General features: G+C 44.3%; 1 protein-coding gene across 1 annotated transcript in view; it reads left to right on the top strand.

Moving 5' to 3' along the window:
* gabbr1b (gamma-aminobutyric acid (GABA) B receptor, 1b) overlaps positions 1–26,008 on the top strand; it is a 111,341-nt gene that overhangs the window by 21,077 nt on the left and 64,256 nt on the right. The window contains exon 3 of the mRNA XM_080734416.1: positions 23,811–23,971. Within this exon, the coding sequence (XP_080590542.1) occupies positions 23,811–23,971 (161 nt within the window). The remainder of the gene's footprint in view (positions 1–23,810; positions 23,972–26,008) is intronic.

Genomic DNA, 26,008 nt, shown 5'->3' with positions numbered 1-26,008 from the left:
GAACGGTTTTGGACATACAAGGCTTTCACCCGACAACGGCGATTAGACTCCTCAGTCAAAGGAGGAGTCTAATGTCTTTATCTCCCCCCCTTCTTTTCTCTTTACAATAACCACAATTTTGCCCAAATCCCCTCCATCTCCATCTTACCCATGCAGCTGCACACAGAGACGTTAATACAGACGCAACAATATGACATAAGCACCTCCGGGTGACAACACAATCACAGTGCGTGTACAATAAACGTGAGGAATGGAGGACCCAGAAATAGCTGGGCAGGTTCAGCTCTGCTCCCAGAGACAGCCAGGCAGATTAGAGGGTGCTTTATGGACGCACTGCAGATCACATTAACATTATTACATTCTACGGGACCGAGCACGTGCGGGCGGGGGGGGGGAATAGAAGAGAGGGGTGAGGGGAAGAGAGCAGGATGGAGACAGAAGAGACGAGTGAGCAAAGGGGCAAATGGAGAAACTGGAAAGAGGGAATGGAGGAGAGACGGAGAGATAGAGAGAGAGGGGACGAAACCTGCAAGATATATGTGGGTGAAAATGGTGGCGTCAGTTCAGCAAAAGCTAAGGTATGGCAACATGACTCGCGCGCGTGCAAGAAAGACACCAGTCATGTTGCCATACCTTAGCAACAGGCATGATGAATTTATTTTAAGGAGTACTTTTTCCCCCCCTGTAGCCAAGGTACCTTGCCATACCCAAAAGATGCCTCTGCCTCTGGGTGAAAAAGAGACTTATTGTGTGAGTAATTGTCAGAGATGTTTTAAGGAGAGAGTTGGAGAGTAGGGAGAGAGAGAGAGAGAGAGAGTGTGTGTGTGTGTGTGTGTGTGTGTGTGTGTGTGTGTGTGTGTGTGTGTGTGTGTGTGTGTGTGTGTGTGTGTGTGTGTGTGTGTGTGTGTGCGTGTGTGTGTGTGCGTGTGCGTGTGCGTGTGTGCGTGGGGAGGGGGCTAAAAAACAGACACGCTGAATCACAGATTTGGACTGAACCCAATTCTCGGTATATAGAGGTCTTGGCCTGCAGACCAGAGTGGCCATCACAAACAGGAGTCAGATGGCGGTCATCAGCTTGTATTACCCCCCCCCCCCCCCCCCCCCTTCCCCCCCATACACACACTCACACACCCAGACAATGAGCCGCATGGCTGCACCTCTGGCTGTCATTATATACCGACCTAGGGGGCAGGATCAGCCAAGAGCTGGAGATGAGAAGAGAAGGGGTTAAAGGTTCAACTGTGCGTGTGTGTGCGTGTGTGTGCGTGTGTGTGCGTGTGTGTGCGTGTGTGTGCGAGTGTGAGTGAGTGAGTGTGTGAGTGTGTGCGTGCGTGCATGCGTGCGATGTAGAGATTACAAGTGGGAGTGATATAAGTTGAAGAGGACAAGTGAAGCAACGTGGTGCGTTGGAGAGATGAGGAGATGAGACGGTGGAGAGGAGAGAGGAGAGGAGAGAACAGGGAAAGGAAAGGAAAGGACCGGGGATGCAAGGAGAGGAGAGGAGCAGGGGTGTCGCACCAAATTCTGGGCCCTGGGTACAAGGATTCACTCACATGTTGTGCTTTAACAATTGAAAAATAGCAGATATACAAGCTCACAACGAGTGCCACGTTGCGAGCTTGTAGATCTGCTATTTTTGAAAAAATCATGAAAATGTGTGCAAGTCTTTGAATGTTTCAAATCCTTCTAGGGTTTTTTGAAAAACCCATGTTTCTATATCAGTGGTGCTCAAACCTTTTCACGTGAAGGACCCCCAAAATGATATGTATTTGGCCACGGACCCCCATCTCAAAAGAAGCAAAATTTGAGTTACAAATGTTCGCTTAAAAAATACATACATTCAAAGATTTGCACACAATTTTCACGACTTTTCAAAAATAGCAGATCTACAAGCTTGCAGCGAGGCACTCGGTCTGCTATTTTTCAATAGCTAAAGTATAACATAATTAGGGCCCCTCCACCTTGGGCCCTAGTAACTCAGTTCCACTTTCCCCCCCCTTGTGACATCCCTGGTAGTGGAGAGTAGAGGAGAGTAGAGGAGAGGAGTGGAGAGGTCACTGGAAGGAGACGACAGGTAATGGAGGCTGTTGTGACGACATGAGAGTACCGGGAGGAATTAGAGGGACAGACGGTTCAAACAGCAGGTGTGTTATTAAGCAGCACCGGGTTATATTTCACACTCCAATTCAACAGAGAGGTGGTGATGAGGGGCGGGGGGGGTGAGCAGAGAAGCCGCTTACAACTCACAATTCCGCAGCTGACAGTTTGTGCCACCGCCGAGGTGTTATTGTCACATCCCGCGACGAGGACACAGTCATTTTAATACCTGTCAAACCTCCGCGGGGACAGGCTGACAGATGGCGTCAGGTATTGGCACCCTATTTTATATGCCCACCCCCCATCTCGCAGTCTATATATGCAGCAGTATTGTATTGTGTGTGTGTGTGTGTGTGTGTGTGTGTGTGTGTGTGTGTGTGTGTGTGTGTGTGCAATATTATATATACATTTATTCAAATGCAAAGATAGCCAATCTACAAGCTGAAAACGTGTTGCAGTGCGACGTATTTTTTAATTAGAATCCGGAAACGTATGCATTTAGTTATACGTACGTTAATTTTATGAACTTGAATACATAGACCTATATATATATATTAGTTCGAAAGACAATAACATTTTAATACGCTACTAATATAGACGTACTTATAGTAAGTAATTAAAGCAGTTCATGTTTGCATGTTTGGTATTGTAACAGCTGAAATCAATAACATATCCGATATTAACCACCGGGCCACATTAAGTGAATGTGGGGGCCACATTTGGCCCCTGGGCCGCCAGTTACCCATGTATACATGCGGGTCATGTTTGCATGTTTGGAATTGTAACAGCTGAAATCAATAATATATCACTATTACAATATTAACCTGCGGCAGCATTAAGTGAAGGCTGCCAGTTGCCTATGTATGATATACAGTATAAACATACATAATTTATCAAATAGATGATATATAATGTGGCTAGAGGTTTGTTTGCTGCTGGGAGAGCTGGGATTGGCTGCTGATGTCATTTGTGTCCCCAAATATAATGAGCAAATGCAATTTGCTCATTATAAAGGGCTTTGTGCTGCTGATGAAATGAGAAGGCTGCGTACAGATAAGACACCCTGCCTTTCGCAGAAGAGACTAGGTAGGAGATGGGAGTAGACAAGCACCCCCCCACCCACCCTTATACCCCCCTATTCCCCCCTTCCACCACTTCATTGCACAAAATAAAGCCTTTCTTAATGAGCCTGAGCCACACCGATATATTGGTGTGGCCGATGTGTCCTGGTTTTTAAATAAATATAATTAAGCCCTATTAAAATGTGGCGCAGTGTGAGCTGATGGGTGGGAAAATGTTGAAACTGATCATTTGGTAGTCATCTAGAAGTCTTAGATTATCTATTAAAGGCTTATAGTCTCAATTATTACATAATCGTCGAATTGTGATTATTTGACATAATCACGATAATTTTCTCATGATCGTCATAATCGTTTCCATGTTGGAAAATGCTCATTTATTAAAAATGTTAATAAAATATATATATATTTTTGGAAATAGCAGATCTACAAGCTCACAACGCGTCGCATCTATCAATGTTCTTTTTTAAGTATAAAGTTGTCAAATATGTCAGTAATTTCTTTGTATATTTAGGTTATGTGTCATATCTACCATGTGCAACTTCAAAGCCTAAAAGCCAAACAGAAATGTAATTGTCAACGCCAAAAACACAATTAAATCGTGCAATTATTTGAGTGACAATTAATCGTCATGTAAAATGTCATAATCGCGACGGCCCTATTGGCAAGGGATCGATAATTATTTGTAGTTTTTGTTTATTTCAACACAAGTTTGGAGAGAATGTTGTCAAGGAGCCAGCCTGTATCTCTTCAGCAAACTGAGTTAGCAGTGTTCCCTCCAGCCCAGCCCTCTCAACCAGCAGCTCAGGTCTGTGCCAGCAGTGATTGGCTGCCTGCTGAACCGGTTGTGCCATCCCGCAGCGATCTGGCAGCTGCGGGCAGCCAATCGCAGCACGCCAGTGTGACCTGGCAACGTGCGTGACCAATCGCAGCTCCCCAGTGAGTTCATTCAGGTACCCGTAACCTCTTGTGAGGCCCCGCCCACAAATATTGCCCACACTCACCTTAAGTCTGAACAGATCTTTGTCGTTTCAATTGCCCGCAAACTGTGATTGTTAATTCCTTGTGTCAATTATTGTGTATCATCAGTCAATCAAAGGTTGCCTTTGAGATGTAAGGTCAACATTAAGTGTTTGTTAAACAAGCATTATATGACCCCACATTACAGTGAACATAAGCTCTTTGCCCAGTAACATGTGGAGAACTGCATTCAGAATATCTACATACCTTTTGGTCACATCCACAATTAAGAAAATATGAGTGTATTGACATAATATGTATTGACACTGGTGACTGGTCTGGTCCTTTATATTAACATCCTACATTATATTGACAACATTTGAGTGTTTAAAATATGAACAGCACCCAGATGAAGTCCCGACTATTGTGACGATTTGTGTCCTCTACTTAAAGGTCAATTAATTCCCTCTGTCAGCCTCTGTTTGACCAAACAAACAGTTGCCGGCAGCCGAAACCACACAGCAAGCTTCATTTCCATATCACACCATCTGGATTGCATTTGAATAAATAAATAAATCAATAAATAAAAGCCCAAAACTAGACTCGCTCAATGACAGTGTGTGGTTGCACACTGCTGCGTTTTTCGGGCCGAATATCGGAGTGAATTTCGGAGCACACAAATAAAAAAATCAAACTCACGTTATGTCAGTCACGTTTGCACACTGCCGCCCGTTTCGCGCACCACTCTGTCCCTTGCTCTCTCTATCTCTCTCTCTCTCCTTGCCCTGAAAAACGCATTTCGCAACGAAAACGCAGCAGTGTGCAACCAGCTTGACACGTGGGAAAGCTGTGCCAGACAGAAGATGTAGAGAGGTACGTACTGTATGATATGTAGCCTGTGAGGTTAGTTCAGGCAGATATACTAGAGAGAGGTTTCACCCTGCGCTATGTGGGCGCATACGGATGCTTATTACAACCCATACGTCACACGCCGACGTGGCAGTCAGCTGATCAATTGCCGGCCTATTTAAGCGCACCTCAGTGTGCTCTTCTCCCTGCTGTCTTTTGTTCCTGGACTGTTGTTATGTGTTTGTTTGCTCCCACCGCCTCCCCTGCACCACCAGTGGGCTCTGCTATTAATTCTGTTCCCCATGGGGTGTTGTTATTATATTTATATATATATCTCCCTGCTCTTTAATGGTTAATGATGGTTCTAATTGTGCTGAGCAGGGAGAAAATCTTGCAGAGCCTGAACGCCAAGATAAACGTTATACAGTATATCCACACTTGTATACTCATTCTATAATAAAATATTGCTTCAATCTATTCGTGAGTTATCCGACTGAAATATAATGAATGTGTAGAAGAAATTAGATATAAGATATAATGTACTACTAGTAATTCATGCCACGCTACTCTTTCATGGCTCTACTATTGTGATAATTTGTGAAATTAAAGAGCACAACTTATCATGTCTATACTTCCACAATACTTAGTAAACTTGAGTTGGCCCCTTTCCCTGTTTGCTATTTTTTCCTTCTACTAAATCTCTCAAAATAATTGATGTATAAGCTTATAGATCAGCCATTTTCAGCGAACTTCCCCCAGAACAGAGGGTTCAAATGGTTAAGAGGGGAGAGGGAGATGCGAGCAGGCAGGCACGTGCACACATAGACATCAGAGGGGGCTCGAGCCCCTGCCCTTTTATCCATCTGTAAAATGTGCCCTCTCCCGACCATGAAGGCAGTTTTTGCTAGGTTGAAAGAAATGCAAATGCCCTCTTTCAATGCCATACCTGAAGGCAGCATCCTGAACTTGAATGCAGCGTCTTATGTTGAAATCAAGAAAAGTGTAGAAATCAAGCATCGAAAATAGCCCGAAAATAGCCGAATAATAGCAGAATAGTTCAGTCAGAACAGAAAAACCACCAGCACTTCACAGAAATGTCCTTTAGGTAGCTTTTATTTAATTAGGCATGGACGAGCGGCATCCAAGCGCGTTCCAGCAGAGCCTAACTCAGCGTGCCTAATTAGATTTTTAAAAAAGGACCTAAAGGACATTTCTGTGAGTGCTGGCGAGGCTTCTGTTTTGAAAGGAATTAAACTGCAAACATTGCTATTATAATTATTAGGGGCAGGCCTCCTGGTGGAGAAGTGCACTCTAAATGTGGATTCCAGAGGACATCTAATCATAATAGGTGTTTGGAAAATATTCTGAAGTAATGTAAAATATCGCCATTGTCGGGTGGAAACCTTGTATGTCCAAAACCGTTCGTTTTGTATTTATAATTTTAATCTAAACTATTGAAAATAGCCCATCTACAAGCACACAATGCCTCGCACCACAAGGCACTGTGTGCTTGTAGATCAGCTATTTTCAGTCGTTTTGTGCAATAGTCTTGTGTGATGAACCAGGGCTTTACTTTGTGGAAAAACATACAAATTTAAAACCTGCATGGAGATACAGTACGAGGTTTCTGCCCGACAGTAACAATATACTATTTCTAGTCAATGAGCTATACATGCCAGACCACTGCTATGGGTTTTTAACTTTAAAAAATCACACCTAGTGTGAAGTGAGCGGTGCTATTTATGAGTTAATTTCATGAAGCTATAGCCAATCACAACGTGTCCTACGAAGCTTGGACAATGGGACCCACCCTGGGCGTACAACAAACTTTGCGCCATTTGTGCCAAGATGTATGCAGTACCTAGGCCAGATGTAGGCCACACTTCAGTTTACTTTAGGGCCGGACATTTTTTGAAAACCGGTCAAAGACAGATGTTGGAGCGTAGCTCCTTCCAGGAGCGCTACTCAAAGATATGATGTACAGTATGTACATCATGGAAAAAATGTTACTCGTCACTGAATGTACTGTTCTAGCTGTGCTACGGTTGATAGCTATAGTGAACTGAAACGAGTAATGCACTGTATAAATAATAATATAGTTTGTGAGTTGACCATGATCCTACCTCCGGGCTGTGGATGTTTCCCTTTCATCCCTGCTTCACTCGGAGCCTGAGCTTTATTTTGGAACGATCCCCAAGGCTGAACACTGAGCCAAAGACAGGCGTCCCATGAATATCAGATGAGGCCTGGAGGTTCAACAGTCCTAAACCGCTTAAAATACCTCTCCTCCCCTGTAGTGTGTCCACACTATCTCCTCGCTGCTTATGTGATTTAACTCTGGCCCATAACAGGGCTGAGAGAGCTTCGAAATGGCCGTTGAACAGATGTCAGCCGCGGTCAGCATACGCAAGGTGTCAGGGTCAGTCGGGGACGGAGGGGAGCTCTGCCGCTTCCTGAGAAAGCCTCCTTCTGAAGGCAACATAGTCCTGTAATTAAGGTTTCATCTTAATTCCCCTCCCGTTGGCTTCTCAGTAATGCCTCTTAGCTGGTGGCAGTCGCTCACACCATGCATGATTTTATGTGTGTCCCACTTTGGTGGTAAGTGGAGCCTAGCCAGCTAATGAGACTTCCACCGGCCCCAGGCTTGTGATGCAGGCCCAATGTCTGTTGTTAGCATGACATTTCTTATCTCAGTGTGTTTGTGTGCTTGTGTGTGATAGTGTATGAAACCGACATCATGTTGTCATGTCTTATTGTCTGCATGCGTGTGTGTGTGTGTGTGTGCATGCGATTGTGCAGAGATATAATCTGGCTCTTGGTTAAACCCTATACAGCTGTATAATTTGTTTTTTTTTTTGTTATCAATTATTTTTATTTTCCATAACATAAAATTAGAGACATACATATGAATAGAACAAGAAAAAGTAAAACATTAATCAAAAGAAAAATGCAATTAACAGACAAACACAAACAATAGCAAAACAAGAAAAGGAAAAGAAAACCCACCCACCCCCTTTCCCCGGACCAACACGGAATGTACAATAGTGCATGCCTGTGCTAGGCTGTTACCACTATATAGTGATTTCTTGAATCATAGCCTTAAGCTTATCTGCAATGTCCGACCACATATTAATGTTTTCTTCTTTTGCTCCGTGTAACCTTGCTATCGACTGCTCTAAATATACTATATCTAGAAAGGTTAAGGCCCACTGGCGAAACGTTAACGTATGAGGAGGTTTCCACCGCGTAGCTACCATCTTCTTCGCCGCCGTTAATCCAGCAAAGAAGATGCGCTTGCGTATATTGTTTAGTTGCAACTGTGAGACGTCATTTAATAAAAATAAAGAAGGAGAAGATATGATATTAATACTAAAAATAGTTGAAAGTTTTGAGGCAACCATATTCCAGAATGACGACACATTTGGGCATTCCCAAACCATGTGAAGGAAGGTACCAATACTATTTGAGGCGCAGAGAGTGCAGTTGGGATTATTCAAAATCCTCATAGCACATAGTCTGCGGGGAGTTAAATAAGTCCGATGAACAAAATTTAAATGAATTTGTTGATGGTCTGGATTTCTAGAAGATAGCCTAATGTTAGACCACACTGTGTCCCAACAAAAGTCAGGGTCCAAATTTGGTACATCATTCCTCCAAACAGTATCAACAGATAGGGGCCCATAACTACAGTCTAATAAAAAACCATAGAGGGTGGAAACCAAACCTCTTGTTCTGTTACCATCACAGATAAACTCATGGAAGGGGTGCAATCTAAGGGGAGCTTGCCATGGGACCCCATAGGTCCTCATGGACAATCTCAGTTGGAAGTAGAAAAAAAGGGTATTTCCAGGCAGATTGAAGATGTCACACAAATCTCGAAAAGGTCGTAAACCATTTCTATCAAATAAGTCCCCTAATGTACGAATCCCCTTAGCCCTCCACCTTGGAAAGCGAATGGGGCGATCCTCGATTAAAAGTCTTTGATTATTGAACACTGGGGAAAATAAGTTCCATTTACAATCAATCTTACACATCTTTTCAGCTGCTCTCCATACTGCCACTAAATGAGAAATGATAGGTCCAAAGCGAACTTTGCATTGATGTGTAGTTATGTTTGAATAGATAAGATCTCTCAATTCAACAGGCTGCACTAAACTCTCCTCAAGCTCTCTCCAAGAAACCTTATTTGCTGGGTTAAACCAATTTAAAAGGGGGCGGAGCGTGAAGGCCCAATAATAAAATTTAAAGTTGGGCAATGAAAGGCCGCCATCATCTCTAGCACGCTGTAATAGAGAAAGTTTAAGACGAGGGCGTTTCCCTTTCCACACAAACTTAGATATCGAAGAGTGAAGCTTATTCCAGTATTGCGGCGGTGGTGGCAAAGGGAGCATAGAGCTTACAAAGTTAACCCTAGGAAGAACATTCATCTTTATGATTGAAACTCGAGCTTGGAGAGAGTTGGGCAAAGATGACCATCTATCTAAATCAAGACAAATCTTATTTAGAGTGTCACCATAGTTGTTCTTAACAATAGCCTGAAGAGAGGGGAAAATATCTATGCCAAGATATTTGAATTGGCTTACTACTGGGATTATGGGCGGCAGGATAGCAGATCTCATCTGATCATTTAGAGGTAGAAGGGCTGACTTCGTCCAATTAATTTTGTAGCCGGAAATGGAACTGAACTGATCAAAGATTTGAAGGACATGAGTAATTGACTGTGGTGCATTCTCAATGAACAGTAGAATATCGTCAGCATATAGGGAAATGCGATGCTGTGTGTTGTTAATCGAAACAGGAGTAATATCTGCAGACTGACGCACTGTCTGAGCCAAGGGTTCGAGTGAAAGTGCGAAAAGGAGAGGACTAAGGGGACAACCCTGCCTCGAAGATCTGCCAATCGTGAATAGCGGCGAACAGATCTTACCGGTTAGGACCATCGCTGACGGATTAGAATAAAGTACTTTAACAAAATGTATGAATGAAGCACCAAATCCCATTTTATCTAGTACAGCCCACAGGTAAGACCATTCCAGACGATCAAATGCCTTCAACGCATCGAGCGACAACACTGCGGCGGGGGTCCTCAGCTCCTTAGCCCTATCGATGATATGCAATAGTCGTCTAGCATTATCAGAGGCTAGTCTAGTTCCTATGAAACCTGTCTGATCACAGTGTACTAAGGTGGTCATAAAACCCTGCAAGCGACGCGCAAGCACCTTAGCAAAAACTTTTAGATCAGAATTCAAAAGTGAAAGCGGTCTATAGCTTGCGCAATCTGTGGGATCCTTGTTCTTCTTCAACAATAATGATATAATAGCTACATTCACATCCCTGGAGAAAGAGCCACTTTCAATTGCATATCGAAACATGTCTAGCATCAGCTGACCTAGATCTTCCCAAAAGATGGCATAAAGTTCAGGGGGTATCCCATCCAAACCAGGCGACTTGCCCCTACGCATTGCGAGCACAGCTTCCTGTAATTCCGCCAGATGGAGCGGTCTATCTAAGGCTTCCGCATCCGCCTCGCTAAGGGTTGGTAACTGTATGTTGGATAAAAAATTATTGCATACTGCATCATCGTGAATGACCTCGGAGGTGTAGAGCTCATCATAAAAAGCACGAAACGTGGCATTGACCTCTTTGGGTTCTGTAACCATGGCTCCCGTTGTTGATTTGACACTAACAATATCAGCAAAATGCTCATTGGATCTAAGACGTAAAGCCAGTAAGTGACTGGGTCTTGCACTATTAAAATAGTAGTTTTGCCTTGTGCGTTTCATTTGAAATTCTGAGCGGCGCTTGAGAATGGAGTTAATTTCTTTCTTAACTAGCTCCCTCTGAGTTGCTGTACTAACATCAAAGTTATTTTGGAGAGAATTATCCAAAGTAGAAAACCGAGATTCCAATTCCACCAGTTTGGCTGACCTTAATTTTCTCTGAGTGGACGCATAGAGGGTTGTATTACTCCTGATAAAGCCTTTAATTGCATCCCAAAGAATTCTGGGATCCTCAACTGAGCCTGTATTGATATTTATAAATTCACGCAAACCAGTTTGAAACTGAGCTACAAATGCCGCATCGCGCAGCAGTGTGGTGTTAAACCGCCATCTAGGAGCTCTATCTATAACCTGTTTCAGTGAAGCAACACACAGCACCGCCTTGTGATCCGAGAGTGACATTGGGAGCAACTCTACCTTGGCAATTTTATGAAACAAGCTAACAGGGGCAAAAACGTAATCGATCCTAGAGAATGAAGCATGCCTACCCGACAGAAAAGAAAAATCTCTAACCGTTGGGTTCATTAAACGCCAGATGTCGAGTAAGCCAGTTGAGTTTGCCCAAGCACGTAGTTCTGCAGACGCTAGTGCTTGTTCTCTGCTTTCTACCCCAGTGGATCTATCTAGGTTATGTTGCCATGTTGCATTGAAGTCAGCACCAACAATGATTTTGAAATCCGTCAGTTCCAATAAGGTTTTAGTTAGTAATTTGTAAAACTCTTTGTCTAAAACATTTGGAGCATACACAGAGACTAGTGCTAGCATTTTACCCTCCAAGCGGATTTTAGCAACAGCTATCCTCCCGTCACTGTCAGACCAATCACCCAAAGAATCCAACCTAAGGTTACGTCTAGCCAATATGGCTACTCCCTTGGTTTTGGAAGAAGCAGCTGAAAAGGCTAAAACACGATAATGTTTATTAGCCAATCGGTTGGAATGCTCTTTTAAAAGATGAGACTCCTGTATAAATGCAAAGTCAATTGATTTAGATCGCAAAACCCCCAAAATGCTGGTTCGCTTATGCGGTATATTCGCTCCCCTTACATTGAAACTTAGAAATTTATATTCTGTCATAATTGTGGTTCAAACCATACGCACAGCAAGCACAGTAGAACATTTTAGAATTTCCTAGTTGGTCCCTCACAACAAACCTTCCCAACAGAAAAACAAAACAACCCCAAAAGGAACAGAAAGGAAAAAGCAACATCAAACGAACATAAAAAAACACATAACATTGAAGCTTGAGGGGGAAAACCCCATTAGCATCAGAGTGCACAAAAACAGTTCCCCACCCCATCAACCTATTAGTCAACCTTCATTTCACTCTGTCAGAGAGTGCAAACAAGTAACTGCCCAAAAGTAACCATACATTGCCCTCTGGTGGTTATGTAAATATATAACAGATCACCAAAGTAAAAACAACAACAACAAAAAAGTGCCTTCTTGTGGCTGAATAGCTCTCAAACATTCCATCAGCTCAAATTATGATCAATCTCCCCACTTCATATCACTTAAATAAATGAGAATGGTATGTTAACATTTCTAGTAAAGAAGGGGGAGAGAAAAAAGAAAAGAATAAAGGGAAAAAAAAAAATTGAGGGGACTATAACAACTGTAATAATAATAATCAGTCCAGCATTAGGCCCACTTAGAATGTGATAAAGCCCTATAAGCCACGCTAATGCAAATAACCAAACACTTGTGACAGATAAGTGGAAATAAGGCTGTCACCACGACAAGGCACTAATATAATATTAATAATAAAAATAAATAAAAAAGGAAATCAGTGTATATGATATAAAAATATATGCACTTACATATGTAGTTAGAAATAGAAATTAAAAGCACATCCGGGGGGCCATATGCAGCAAAGCACACACAGTGTTAATGCATACTGCGCCACATACAGCCCCCCCATGCATCCATGCATACAAACCACAATTACTAATTAGAAGGGGGAAAAAAAGGAAAGAAAAGAAAAGTCTGTATACATAAGTATTTACATAAAACACAGTTATGTATGATCAGGAAACCATATACAACACAGCACACATAATGCATACTGCGCCATATACAGCTCCCTGTACATGCCCAAAAGGCCAGTGCAAACTTAGATAAATGTCAATCATATTAGTTAAGTCTGTTTCCGTCTTAAACAGTAAACTACCATACTTCAAACAGTGAACCTACCCAATCACGACTACAAAATAAATATCCCAATACAGAGCTCCCCTCTCCCCCCATCAAGAAATTAACATTTTAACAAGTAAATTAACATTTTAACAAGTAAAGTAGGTAAATAACTACCCCCCCCCCCCCCCCCAGACAGCGGATCCACAAGCACGTAGAGCCAACGCGCCACGAGATCGTACATCCGCCAGCTATTGAGATTAGAAAAAAAAGGAAAAAAAAGAACGAGTCAATGAGCCAGGGAGAGAGAGAGAGAGAGAGAGAGAGAGAGAGAGAGAGAGGAGAAGCAGAGATAGGTAGAGAGACATAGAGAAAGGGCGGGAGAGCGAGTGGTCTCTGGAACCGCGGAGCCTTCACAATTTAGACCATATTATTTATATCTGTTTCACCTTAAACAGTAGGCTACATTACTCAATACAAAGGCCAAAGCCCAGTCTCGCCCTCCTACCCGAAAAAGTAGCGTTTTAGGCGGCATAAACGAACCATAAACTAACAACCAACATAGCCGCCATTACCTAACAGAAAGAGAGAGAGAGAGAGAGAGAGAGAGAGAGAGAAAGACACACACACACACACACACACACACACACACACACACAGCGAGAGAGAGAGCCAGAGAGAGAGAGAGAGAGAGAGAGAGAGAGAGAGAGAGAGAGAGAGGGAAAGCCGAGATAGATAGAGAGACATAGAGGGAAGACGATAGAGAGAGCAGGCTCCGTCCGAACCGCGACACGGAACACGTTAGACAAAGCTTAACAGAGAGAGATAAAACCCTCTAGACCTATATAGTAAGCAGCACAACGCTCAATAAGAGCAAAGAAAAGGAATACAATAATAACAAGAACAATGTCCATTATATTCAAACAAAAAAGACAGTGAATTATGCTTATAGCTTTAGCAGCCCTAAATCCTCTCTCCTTGCGGTAACCTAAATTAAAACGAGTAACACCCATCTGCTTACAGATCTTGTTAAAAAATAAAACAAATAAAATAGGTATTATGAAACGAAACACTTGAAAACACAACGTCAAGTCAGATGATGAGTCCAAAACAATAAGTAGGCTTACATTAACAACTCACCCTTTGGGGAGGAGGAGGAGGAGAGAGTGAGGAAAGAAAGACGCTGCGTAAAAGTCATCTCCAAAGTCCCAGCCAGCTTACCAACAGTCCATTAAAGGCAAAAGGATATCACATCGGCAGAATGTGTTTGAAAGCACGCGATCACGAAAGCAAAAGTGTCCCTGGTAAAAGTTAGTTCTCTGTAACTGTCGTCTCATCATCCTGCGTAGCTAGAGTCTCGTCCGCAGCACCTGGAGTCTTGAACTTATCCTTGCAAAAGGCCAGAGCTTCCTTGGGTGAGTTGAAAGTAGAAGTCGCCTCATCCACGGTTATCCAGAATTTGCTCGGGTGCCTTATTCCGTATTTAACCCCTTCCGCGGTGATGGAACGTAGGAATTCCTTTACTGGCCCGAAAGCTGCCCTTCTCTTTGATGTTTCAGCAGACCAGTCGGGGAAAATATACACCTTTTTGCCATTGTATGTCAGTTGGCCTGCTTTCCTGGAGAGCTGGAGTATGCGTTCCTTTACCCGGAAAAAATGGATCCTTGCCAGGAAAGCCCTTGGCTTATCAGAACGTGGATTGCCGGTCCGATGAGCACGATCCACCTCCGGGGGGGAGTCGGGAAACTCGTCGGGGAATGTTTTCTGCAAAAAAGACTGGATAAAGGCCACTGGGTCAGCCTTTTCTAGCCCAGGAGAGATCCCAATCACTCTTATGTTGTTCCTACGACTCCGGTCTTCTGCTATGACGAGCTTCTCCTCCAGATTAGCACATCTTCTCTCCAATTCAGTGATACACATCTGCAAACTGTCCATGGAGGAACCAAAGTTCTCAATGGCCTCCCCCTGTTCAGCCACGGTCGTGTTCAGCGTGGCGACTGCAGGACGCAGCTCCTTTCCGAAGTCATCAATCTTCTTCAGTAATTTCTTCTCCAAGCCAAGCATCATGGGTTGAATAAAACCATCCATAAACTCTTTCAGTGATTCCTTGAGGACCTCGCGCAGCATGCTCTTTGTAACCGGAGCGTCAGCGTCGCCCTGCATTGCGCCGGCCATGTTGTCGGCGTTTGCGGTCGGAGACCTGGTACTCCTCGACCTCGTGTTAATCGTATTCGGCATGAAACACGAAACAACTGCAAAAACAGACGCTCACCAGTGTTTTGGGCGTTTAAAGTCTCAAAAGAACTATAAAGGCAGTAAAAAATGGGCTTAAAAAATGTGAAAACTATGCACCTCCACAGAGCTCAACAAACGCGTCCTACTCGGTCGCCATCTTGTCGGAACTCAGCTGTATAATTTGTTGACCAGACTAGTTCATATAAACTCATCAAAGGCACAGCTTAATCTGTTTTCCGAAAATAGACAATCTACAAGCTCATAACGTGTCGCATTGTGATGCATTGTGATCTTCTTCTTCTTAGAAACACTAAGTTTCAAGTGGTTAAGAGTGATTTTCCACTGTAATGGTTTTTATTGCGACTGTAGGACGCAGTTTAATACCAGAACCGGCACAGCTTGTCCATATGTACCGGTATACGTGTAACGCCTGACACTGTGGTTCCCCTGACACATCACTGTGACATCACTGTGACATCACAGTGATGTCAGATACTCAGAGCAGGGATAATGCCTGACACTGTGGTTCCCCTGACACATCCCTGTGACATCACTGTGACATCACAGTGATGTTGTTACATGCCCCAGTCTATAGGGATAAGGATATGCAACATAAAAAGGCAGTTGGCAGGTGAAAGAAGTGTTTAATTACAAAATGTTGTTATTTTGAAGAACCTTCACAAATAATGACTGCAAACAAGGGAACAATTAACAATAACCAAAAATAACTACCACGCAACTCAAAGAAATAATCAAAAATAGCTAAACCCTAAACTTGTATTTTAACTCCAAATAACCTAAACTACAGCAAATCAAAATGACAGGATATTACTAAACTAACATTTAACTACTCTAATCTAAACTATCAAAAGATGGTCGGTTACAAAAAGCAGGCGCTGGTAATTATGTCAACCAAAAAGCCACAACCTAGTTGTGGAACTAACAATGAATTAGTGTTCCCAAAGGCTTTTCAAAACTCACAATGTATGAAAGCTAACATGAGCGGATTCTAATAAGCTACACAAGACTGAGGGTTACTACATGAGTAGCTCCCAAAGTCACAGCAGTGAGTGACATTATATAGGTGGACCAAAACCAGCATAAATTCAGAAAGCCTTGCACAGCACAGTGCAAGCAAGCTTTAGCGGAACTTGATAAAGGTAAGCAGAACTAAAGTAGCATGGCAGCAGAACTAAAGTAGCATGGCAGCAGAACTAAAGTAGCATGGCAGGCGGGCAGGTGACAGCAATACAACAAGTACTGCCAAAGTCTTCTGGTGTTTGGAGTTCTTAAGTAGGCAACTCCAATCGCTGGAGGGCTGACGATTGGCACCCAGCAATCACCAGATAGGCAGCACCTGGAGATCACCACACTCACTGACACACACACACACACACACACACACACACACACACACACACACACACACACACACACACACACACACACACACACACACACACACTATTGACATTCTCCAATATTGACACACGTAACAGATGTCAGATACTCAGAGCAGGGATCTCCATATATGGGTATAAACAGGTGACATCACAGTGGAGTGGCAGGTTCAGGCAGGGATCTCCATGTATGGGCATAAAAGGGATTGTTGTGGTGTAATGGGAACCACTCTATGCCCATCCATGGAGATCCCTGATGTCATCAATATTAACAATTTTGCTGCCATTTTAAACATAGCTGTAGTAAGCAGCTGCCAAATTGTCCTTACCTTTTAACGTGGGCACGCGCACGCATCGTGCACAATCTGTGCGCGACTCATCTAGTAGACGTGTAGACTCGGTGACAGCTTTCGAATAAAAAAAACCCCCATTGAAATAGACATATCCGTTGCCACGCTGTATCCCTGCTTATCCGCCAGTGTTTACATGAAAAAACATTGAAAAAAGCCAGCTGTGCGCTATGGTAACACGTGGACACGTTGGCGCACAAAACGCACGATATGTGCGGGGATCATAATCCAGGCGTGTAGAGACTGGATCAAAGTTTCCAAACGCAAAAATCGGATCGAAAAACGAGCTTTCCATCGCCGAGTAATTTCCTCTTCTGTTACAATGTAAACCAACGGAGGCGGGACTATGGCCCAGGCGCAGACCGGATACGGAAAGCTAGATCCGGTCCAGACCGGAAATGACCGGATACAGTTAGGGGGGCGGGCCTAAAGAGCCAGAATCAGCGAAAATCATCGATAATACTTTTAATCCTTTCATAATGATTAAAGCTAATTAAACTTCCGGGATCGACGGGCATGGCACCACGGTACAGCGGGAAATCTCCGGTTTCGACGGGGATCGCAGAGTATGAGTTAAGCCCATATCTAACAGGACTTCATATCCATATATGGGGAACTGGTCCGATATAAATCACTGGCCAGACGGCCAGAACATGGTGCGACCTCGCCCTTTAGGTCGCTTGTAGCCCTGAGGCGTCTTACTAGTTATTATTTTATTATATTTCGATTTTGTAGATTTTGATGATAGTTCAACCATTATTCAACCATGTCTTGCCATCATTCAGTCTCATCCTGACTGCTACAGTATGTAGGGACACTTCGCTCCTCTCCTTGAAGTGTGCGTACTTAAACAGTGACGGCCCGTGGCCTTCCCTTCCCCGTGTGGAGACAGCTACTGCTCAAACTGTCAGCTCTCTGCTTCCAGCAACTTTTTCCTCATACTTCTCCTGTCATCCTCGTCGTCAAAGCCCCCTCCCCAGAGCCCTGCTGAGACCTGCATACCAATGTGACGCCACGCAGCCACCCCTGACGGGATTTCATTTTTTTGACAGACAAGGGGAGAACGTGCCTCTGTGCACGAAATGCAAACATCGGAGGGCCGACCTCCTTTGCATTCCAATCCGATCAAATTAACCTCAGTCAAATCAACGCCGGGCCATGAATTAATCATTGCACCGCCGGCCAGCTAATGAGGAGGCCATAGTGGACAGGCCCGGTGCCATGGGACCGTAACCACGGGCTACACCAGTATTGCGCCAATATATGGCCGTTGTCGGGTGGAAACCTTGTATCTCCAAGTTTCAAATGTGTTCTTTTGCAAAGTAAAGCCCTGCCTCATCATACAAGGCCGTCGCACAAAAGTAGTGAAAACAGCCGATCTACAAGCACACAAGTTGTGTGCTTGTAGATCATCTGTTTTCACTAGTTTAAATCATTTTTAAAATGATAAACGCAAAACGAACGGTTTTGTACATACAAGGTTTTCACCCGACAACGGCGATATATAGGCTGAGTTTTTTTAGAGGAGCAACACATTAGAATCGTCTATATTGGAGAACAAAGCTCCAGGCAGCTGTGTTGCGAGGAACTGAACCACATGAGTATAGAGGAGGGAAAAGGATAACATAGCGTGTGTCTTATGTTATATTGTGTAGAGGAAGCTCGGCCCCGTGGGCTTTACCGCTTGGGCAAATATAGAAAAATAGGACTTGATGAGAGATGGGGAAAGAGACACGGAGGAAAATAAAGACAAAGGGGGTAGAAAAAAGTACTAGAAAGAGAGATAGAGAGAGAGATGTTGAGTCTACTACAGCAATTTCCCATTTTTACCAGGCACTTCAGAGTGCTCCACTTACAAAATTAGCACATTACAATATTTAGAACCCCAGAAAATGGCCTATGCCAGCTTCCCACAGTTAGTTCAATTCTACTGAACAAGGAAGAAGTCTATATGCTATGTTTGGCTCTGCACTATCAGGTTGTGTTAGTAGCTATGAGTATACTGCTTGTGTTTGACATGGTGGTGAGATACTTGTAGCACTGACTAGCAGTGGCTGTTATGGACACTTTTGTTTGGGCACTGTACTGTTTTATAGTTGTGCTTAAGGATTGTTTCACGTTGAGCATTGACAGTTTTTTGACACGTTATGTATATATTCTTCGTTCCCTTTCTTTGTTGTACCTTGCCCTTTACTGTACTCTTTTCTTTTTTTATTCTTTTCATACTTCCCTGTAACCTTGTAAATATCCTTAAACTGCTGTGCTGCCTCTGGGCGAATGATTTTCCCCCTTGGGATAATAAAGGTATCTATCTATCTATATGCTGAAAACAGTTCAGGAGCCCTCATAGGGTTGTGTGTTTTCTCTCATATCGATTTAGACTATACGATTTGCATCTTGTAGAGTACAAGCAGTCTCAAAGGAGTGTGTGTGCGTGTAGGTGTGTGTGCAGCGACGAGGGGGCTTGTTAAAGGAATGAGGCACAGCTGAGCTAGGCAATGTGGGAGGCTGCAGACACATGGCGCCTCTATCCTCCATGCAGCGCGTAGACGTGCTCTATCCTAGAGAGAGAGATAGCAAAACAGATACTGGAGATGGAGAGACACACATCACCAGAGAAAATGAGAGTGTGGCAAAAACACAAGTGAGTCAAGTGGAGTCCTGTGCCTAGAAAGAGCAAGAGGAGAGGAGATTGAAGCTGAAAGGCATCGACAAGACATGTTGCAAGAGAAGGTTGACAGAAACTACAGCAGTGCACCTTGCTTTAAAGGAGGATATTAGAGACTAACAATGGGATAGAGAGAGAGAGAGAGAGAGAGAGAGAAGAGGAAGAGAGAAAGGGATTGGTATCAACCCATCAGTGCACTGATACATTATTAAACACAAACTCAAAGTCGCACATACTGTACACGCACGCACGCACGCACGCACGCACGCACACACACACACACACACACACACACACACACACACACACACACACACACACACACATATGCGTACCGGTATATGTATATGTATGTCTGGAAGGTATGTCTGACAGTCTGACATACTGTGTAAAAAAAAGCATGCTTGTATGCGAGAAGCAGAACATTAATTATTATGGCTCAGACTCGGAACCGTTTGGCGTATCTACATTTTGTATGTTTTCGAAACATTGATTCATGGTTCGTGGCAGGACGGATCAAAATGAATAAAACTCAAGAGCTTTGTACTCGGGAAAGCAAATTCTCTAACGAATGCAGAGAGGGGAAAGTCAGTGATGAGGAGCAGGAATTGTGTAGCTGTATACTCCTCGGTTAATCACTTATTATTTATGAGAGAGAGATAAAACATCTCTGCAATGTATCAAAATATCGTCGTTGTCGGGTGGAAACCTTGTATGTCCAAAACTGTTTGTTTTGTGTTTATCATTTTAAAAACCAGTAAGACTCCCTAATCGGGAGATAAGTTGGTCGCTTATCTCCACAAATAGGCCAAAAGTTTGTTTTACCAATTATCAAGACATACGGGCAGTTGACAGTTTGCCATGGTTACTCATTGAAGTTGAATCTCCATATATGGAGATAACCTACGCATCACACTAAGTCTGACCTCACCAGCCCATATTTGGGCATGAGCAACTTATGTCTCCATATATGGAGATATGATGACATCACACAGTCCTCAGCCGATGATGTGGCGTGATGTCATACAATACACAAACGAGCCCTAGAGTATAAAGGGGCAATTCTTGCCAGGAAAGAAGCATTTCTTCGACTCAGACCTTATCGCCAGGGTTGGCTTATAGCAGCTGTCGGTAGGACCATATATGGATTCTGTTAGTGTGGATCTCCTAACAGGGCATCATCTGGGATACAATCCCTTTTATGCCCATATATGGAGATCCCTAACAGAATCCCTTTCATGCCCATATATGGAGATCCCTAACAGAATCCCTTTTATGCCCATATATGGAGATCCCTAACAGCATCCCTTTTATGCCCATATATGGAGATCACTAACAGCTAACAGAATCCCTTTTATGCCCATATATGGAGATCCCTAACAGAATCCCTTTTATGCCCATATATGGAGATCCCTAACAGAATCCCTTTCATGCCCATATATGGAGATCCCTAACAGAATCCCTTTTATGCCCATATATGGAGATCCCTAACAGCATCCCTTTTATGCCCATATATGGAGATCACTAATAGCTAACAGAATCCCTTTTATGCCCATATATGGAGATCCCTAACAGAATCCCTTTTATGCCCATATATGGAGATCCCTAACAGAATCCCTTTTATGCCCATATATGGAGATCCCTAACAGAATCCCTTTTATGCCCATATATGGAGATCCCTAACAGAATCCCTTTTATGCCCATATATGGAGATCCCTAACAGAATCCCTTGTATGCCCATATATGGAGATCCCTAACAGAATCCCTTTTATGCCCATATATGGAGATCCCTAACAGAATCCCTTTTATGCCCATATATTATGGAGAAATCCCTGCTCTGAGTATCTGACATCAGTGTGATGTCACCTGTTTATGCCCATATATGGAGATCCCTGCTCTGCGTATCTGGTTGCTATGGTAAACAGTTGGTTGCTAGGGTAAAAAAACATGGTTGCTATGGTAAACAGTTGGTTGCTAGGGTAAACAGTTGGTTGCTAGGGTAAAACCATGGTTGCTAAGGTGGTTGCTAACGTACACTAACAAACCAGCAACAACAGACTGTTGCCACAGCAACGTACACAAAGGTTTGTGTACACATGTGGTGTGATGTCATACTGATGCGGAGATATGAGCAGGGCAAAGGTGTGACGTGTGACGTGTGACGTGTGACCGACGGACGGACGGACGGACGGACGGCCGGTGGAGGTTTTCATAGTAAACTGCTCCCTGACGGTCGCAATGATTTAAACTAGTGAAAACAGCCAATCTACAAGCACACAACGCCTCGCGTCGCGAGGCGTTGTGTGCTTGTAGATCTGCTGTCACTAGATCTGCTGTCACTACTTTTGTGCGACGGCCTTGTATGATGAAGCAGGGCTTTGCTTCGCGAAAAAGAAAATTTCAAATTTGAAACTTGGGGATACGAGGTTTCTGGCCGACAGTGACGATATACAAAGAGAGAGAGAGAGAGAGAGAGAGAGAGAGAGAGGGAGCAAAGAAGAAGAAGCAAAAAAGGCTTGTTCAAGGTTGAAAAAACAGGCTGGGTTTGAGTCAAAGCAGAGAGGAGGAGGAGGAGGAAAGATAAATGAGGCAGGCTGTGTTAAGGGATTGCAAATTCAAAGTGGATTGTGAAATGGAGAGGGTTAGAATGAACACCCCCCCCTCCCTCGCCTCCCCTACACACACACACACACACACACACACACACACACACACACACACACCCCTCACTCACACCACCCCCTCCTCCTCCCTCATACCTTCTCTCGCCCGCCCACTCACTCTCTCTCTCTCTCTCTCTCTCTCTCTATCTCTCGCTCCCTCTGTAAACCTGGCACACTCTATTTCTCTCACAGACTCTGCTGCAGTCAACGAAAAACATAATGCACAGACCTGTGATCTTAACAATGCCGCCGCCGTTTCTTTCGGTCTTTTTTTCGCGCTAGCCTACGGATTACAGCAACACCACGGCACTGCGACTCTTTTAGCCCCGTTTTACCTGCGGTCTTCCTGCACGTCGTAGTCGTTTGATGGCATTTTAAAACCAAGACTTATTATTGACCTAGCTGCACAGGCACGTGAAGCTTGAGACAGCGGTGAGTCGGTGACATAGATGCATATGCCGTCTGTCGCGATCTTATAAGACGGTGCAACGTGCGACGCTTTTGCAGCGCAACATCTTCGAAGAGAGCCGTGAGTATGTAGGCGAATGAACAAGCAAGGAGACATGACGACAGACGTGCCGATATCAAACGCGCAGATTCCTATACCCGTTAATTGGTCGCATAAATAAATCGAATCCACCTTTTAATGTTTTGCAAAGACGAGGTGTTATTATTTATCACCACGCTCTGCTTTGTCTCGTTTAAAACTGGGCTAGCCTATATTTCACAAGTTAATTCGAAAGGAGTTTAGCTCAATTCAGCACCCTGGACAGCGCCAATAAGGTGCCACTACAGCTTTAGAACCAGCTAGTCGCAAATAAGACCCAAATCTTGGTCCCTTCAAATGTCCTTTTATTAATCGAACTGGCAAGTTCAATTAGGACACATCAAGTCCAGCCGTCCTCTACAATCATTGACCCCATCTGTCTCTGTTCATTACGCGGGTTCTTCTCCAACCGTCTATTGATTGCGTTAAACGTGGAGGGACTGCACGAGGATCATTTGCCAGAAAACCACTTTAAAAACCCCAGCTCAGGTTGCAATATATAGTTTCTCCTCTTGCCGCTCAGAGCGTTCACGGCGTATAATTCAACACGTGGCCGCACGAAATCATATTAGGCTGCCTTTAATTACCATAACTTTTGAGCGGGGCTAAAAACCGAACTGATTTTGAAACTTGGGAGTTTGTAGCCTAAGGATTTGCACCAGGCAGAAAGCTAACGCGACATACTGTAGCCTATAGCCTACCCATCAGAAAAAGAGAACAACATGGAATAAAAATGCTCTATGTAGGCCTACAGATGTTCTCATCTCTGTAAAGCAAGGCGATGCACAGTCCATGAACCAACAACGCGCACTTGACATCGCAGAAGAAAGTTGAACCAGCTGCATAGGAGTCGCTATAATAGCTCCACTGCCCTCCTCGACTGTCTGATCCGATTCATTGACTCAAACCACTTCCAACCATGGCTCATCATCCCAGCCAAACTCCACGAGCAGGGGACCACCACCACCGCCGCTCCATCCTCCTCAGCCGCCCGTTCATCCTCCTCGCCATGCTGACTCTCCTCCTGTCTTGGTCCCCATGCCCGGCTCTAGGCAAGAAGAAGCTCTACATCGGAGCCCTGTTCCCCATGAGCGGCGGCTGGCCCGGCGGCCAGGCCTGCCTCCCGTCCGCCCAGATGGCCCTGGACCTGGTCAACAAGAGAGCCGACATCCTGCCGGATTACGAGCTGGAGCTCATTCACTATGACAGCATGGTGAGTATAGATTTAACCACCGCGTTAGATACCATCAATCATTCATCGGGTTGTCATCATTAGAGGATGTGGGATGAAGAAGAACATGCATACCTGATGTGTGATATACCGACTTAAGTGCAGTGTCTCTGGAGTTACCCTGCCTGCTGAGTGGCGTCAGTTCAGCAAAAGCTAAGGTATGGCAACATGACAGGTGTCTTGCACGTGCGCCTTCGCGCACGTGCAAGACACCTGTAATGTTGCCATACCTGCATGATACATTTATTTTAAGAAGTACATTTTATTGTTCCCCCTGTAGCCAAGGTATGACAATTTTGCCATACCTTGCCATACCCAATTGACGCCTCTGCCGTGCACTGTATAATTACACGCTGTGTTATAAATGTAATGTAAGGGGCGTCATTAGAATAATGAGCTGTGCTTTTGTGCTTGGAAAAAAAAAAGCATATGTCCATATAAACAAGGTCATGGCCCTAGAGGAATGTTGTGCCATTAATTGCATCGGTGTGCATGTTTCCATAAGTGCTGAAGGTGCAGGCTTGCGTGTGTGTGTGTGTGTGTGTGTGTGTGTATATAGTGTACATTCAAATGTAATACTCTGGTGTAACGGCTGGGCTGTCTGCTGGTCACCTCATCAACTCTCACGGCCCTTCGATTTCCATTCGCTTTGACTCTGACCCAACTCCTACTGGCTGCTTCATTTTTCTGTCCCTCCCTCTCTCCCTCCTTCTCTCTCTCTCAATCTCTGTCTCCCTCCTTCTCTCTCTCTCTTTCTTTCTCTCTCTCTTGTCACTCTCCCTCTCACACTCGTCCCCCCCCCCCCCCCCCCTCTCTAACTCTTTCCTTCTCGGTCTGTCACTCTGACACTCTCACTCTCTCCCTCTCGCTCTTTCTTTCTTGGTCCCTCTCTCTCTCTCTCTCTCTCTCTCTCTCTCTCTCTCTCTCCCTCCCTCTCTATCTTCTTCCTAATGGGGTCCCTCGTCCCTGTGATCACGCACTACATGTCAATGAACCTACGACACCCACTGCATGTGTATAAACCGTTAAATACGTTGTGACTGGGCAATGCCCAGTCATTGTTATGATGATACAGTATAGGTCCAAACCTATCTGCATTGGAACCCTGTTTCAAAAGACAAAAGTGTGTATGTATGTGTGTGTGTGTGTGTGTGTGTGTGTGTGTGTGTGTGTGTGTGTGTGTGTGTGTGTGTGTGTGTGTGTGTGTGTGTGTGTTGGGGGGGGGGGGGGGGTTTAGAGGTTGGCATGACAACTATCAGTAACCAAGACAACTGCAGTTCAAACAAACACAGATATTGGCTCGATGGGAAAAGGAAGGTCCGTGCACCTTATACTATATCGTTGCGTGAACAGGAACAGATGGATCGTGGGTGATGTAAGCCCCGTATAGCTAGGTGCGAGAAAGCCGCATTGAACGCAGTTAGCCGAATGTCAGAAGTGCCGGTCGGAGCAGCCATCCATCATGGGCACTTACATGACCACAGACAGTCTATTGAAGTGCTCTGCCAGGGCAGCGGCAGGATGAGAGGTGTAGCCCCGCGCAGACAGGAGTAAATACATGCTGATGGATCTACTACACATTACCATTCAGCACCACAGACACCTCTATGCCAAGAGCGAAAAACGCCTGTGTCATCAGGAGGCAAACCAGCCAGAAAATCTCTCGCTAGTGAATCTAGTTATATTCCCCCCCATACCTCCTCGCCCGCGATCGCGATATGCACTCATTAAATATCCGTCCGGGCGACATGGTCGTTAAATTTGAGGACCCGTCTCAAAGGACGGTGTGGGAGGACAAGGTGGTGACGTAGAAATTGAGTACGGATACATTTTTGGCCATCTCATTTGAATGCGTAGGATGATAGCGACGGTGATTTCCCCCAAGTGTTGGGGCTAAATCAATGAGTCAGTTGCCGCGCATACCGCTCTGGATTACTGTCAGGTTTTTGTTTACAATCTAAATCGTTTGATTTCAGGAGTGGAGAGGACAGCGTTCTCTAATTCCCCCGCTAGCGAGCT

This window comes from Nannobrachium achirus (genome assembly GCF_963921795.1).
Source record: "Nannobrachium achirus genome assembly, chromosome: 10".
In the NCBI taxonomy this organism is placed as follows: domain Eukaryota; kingdom Metazoa; phylum Chordata; class Actinopteri; order Myctophiformes; family Myctophidae; genus Nannobrachium; species Nannobrachium achirus.
Note: the sequence above shows the minus strand (reverse complement) of the source record. Positions and strands in the feature narration are given on the sequence as shown.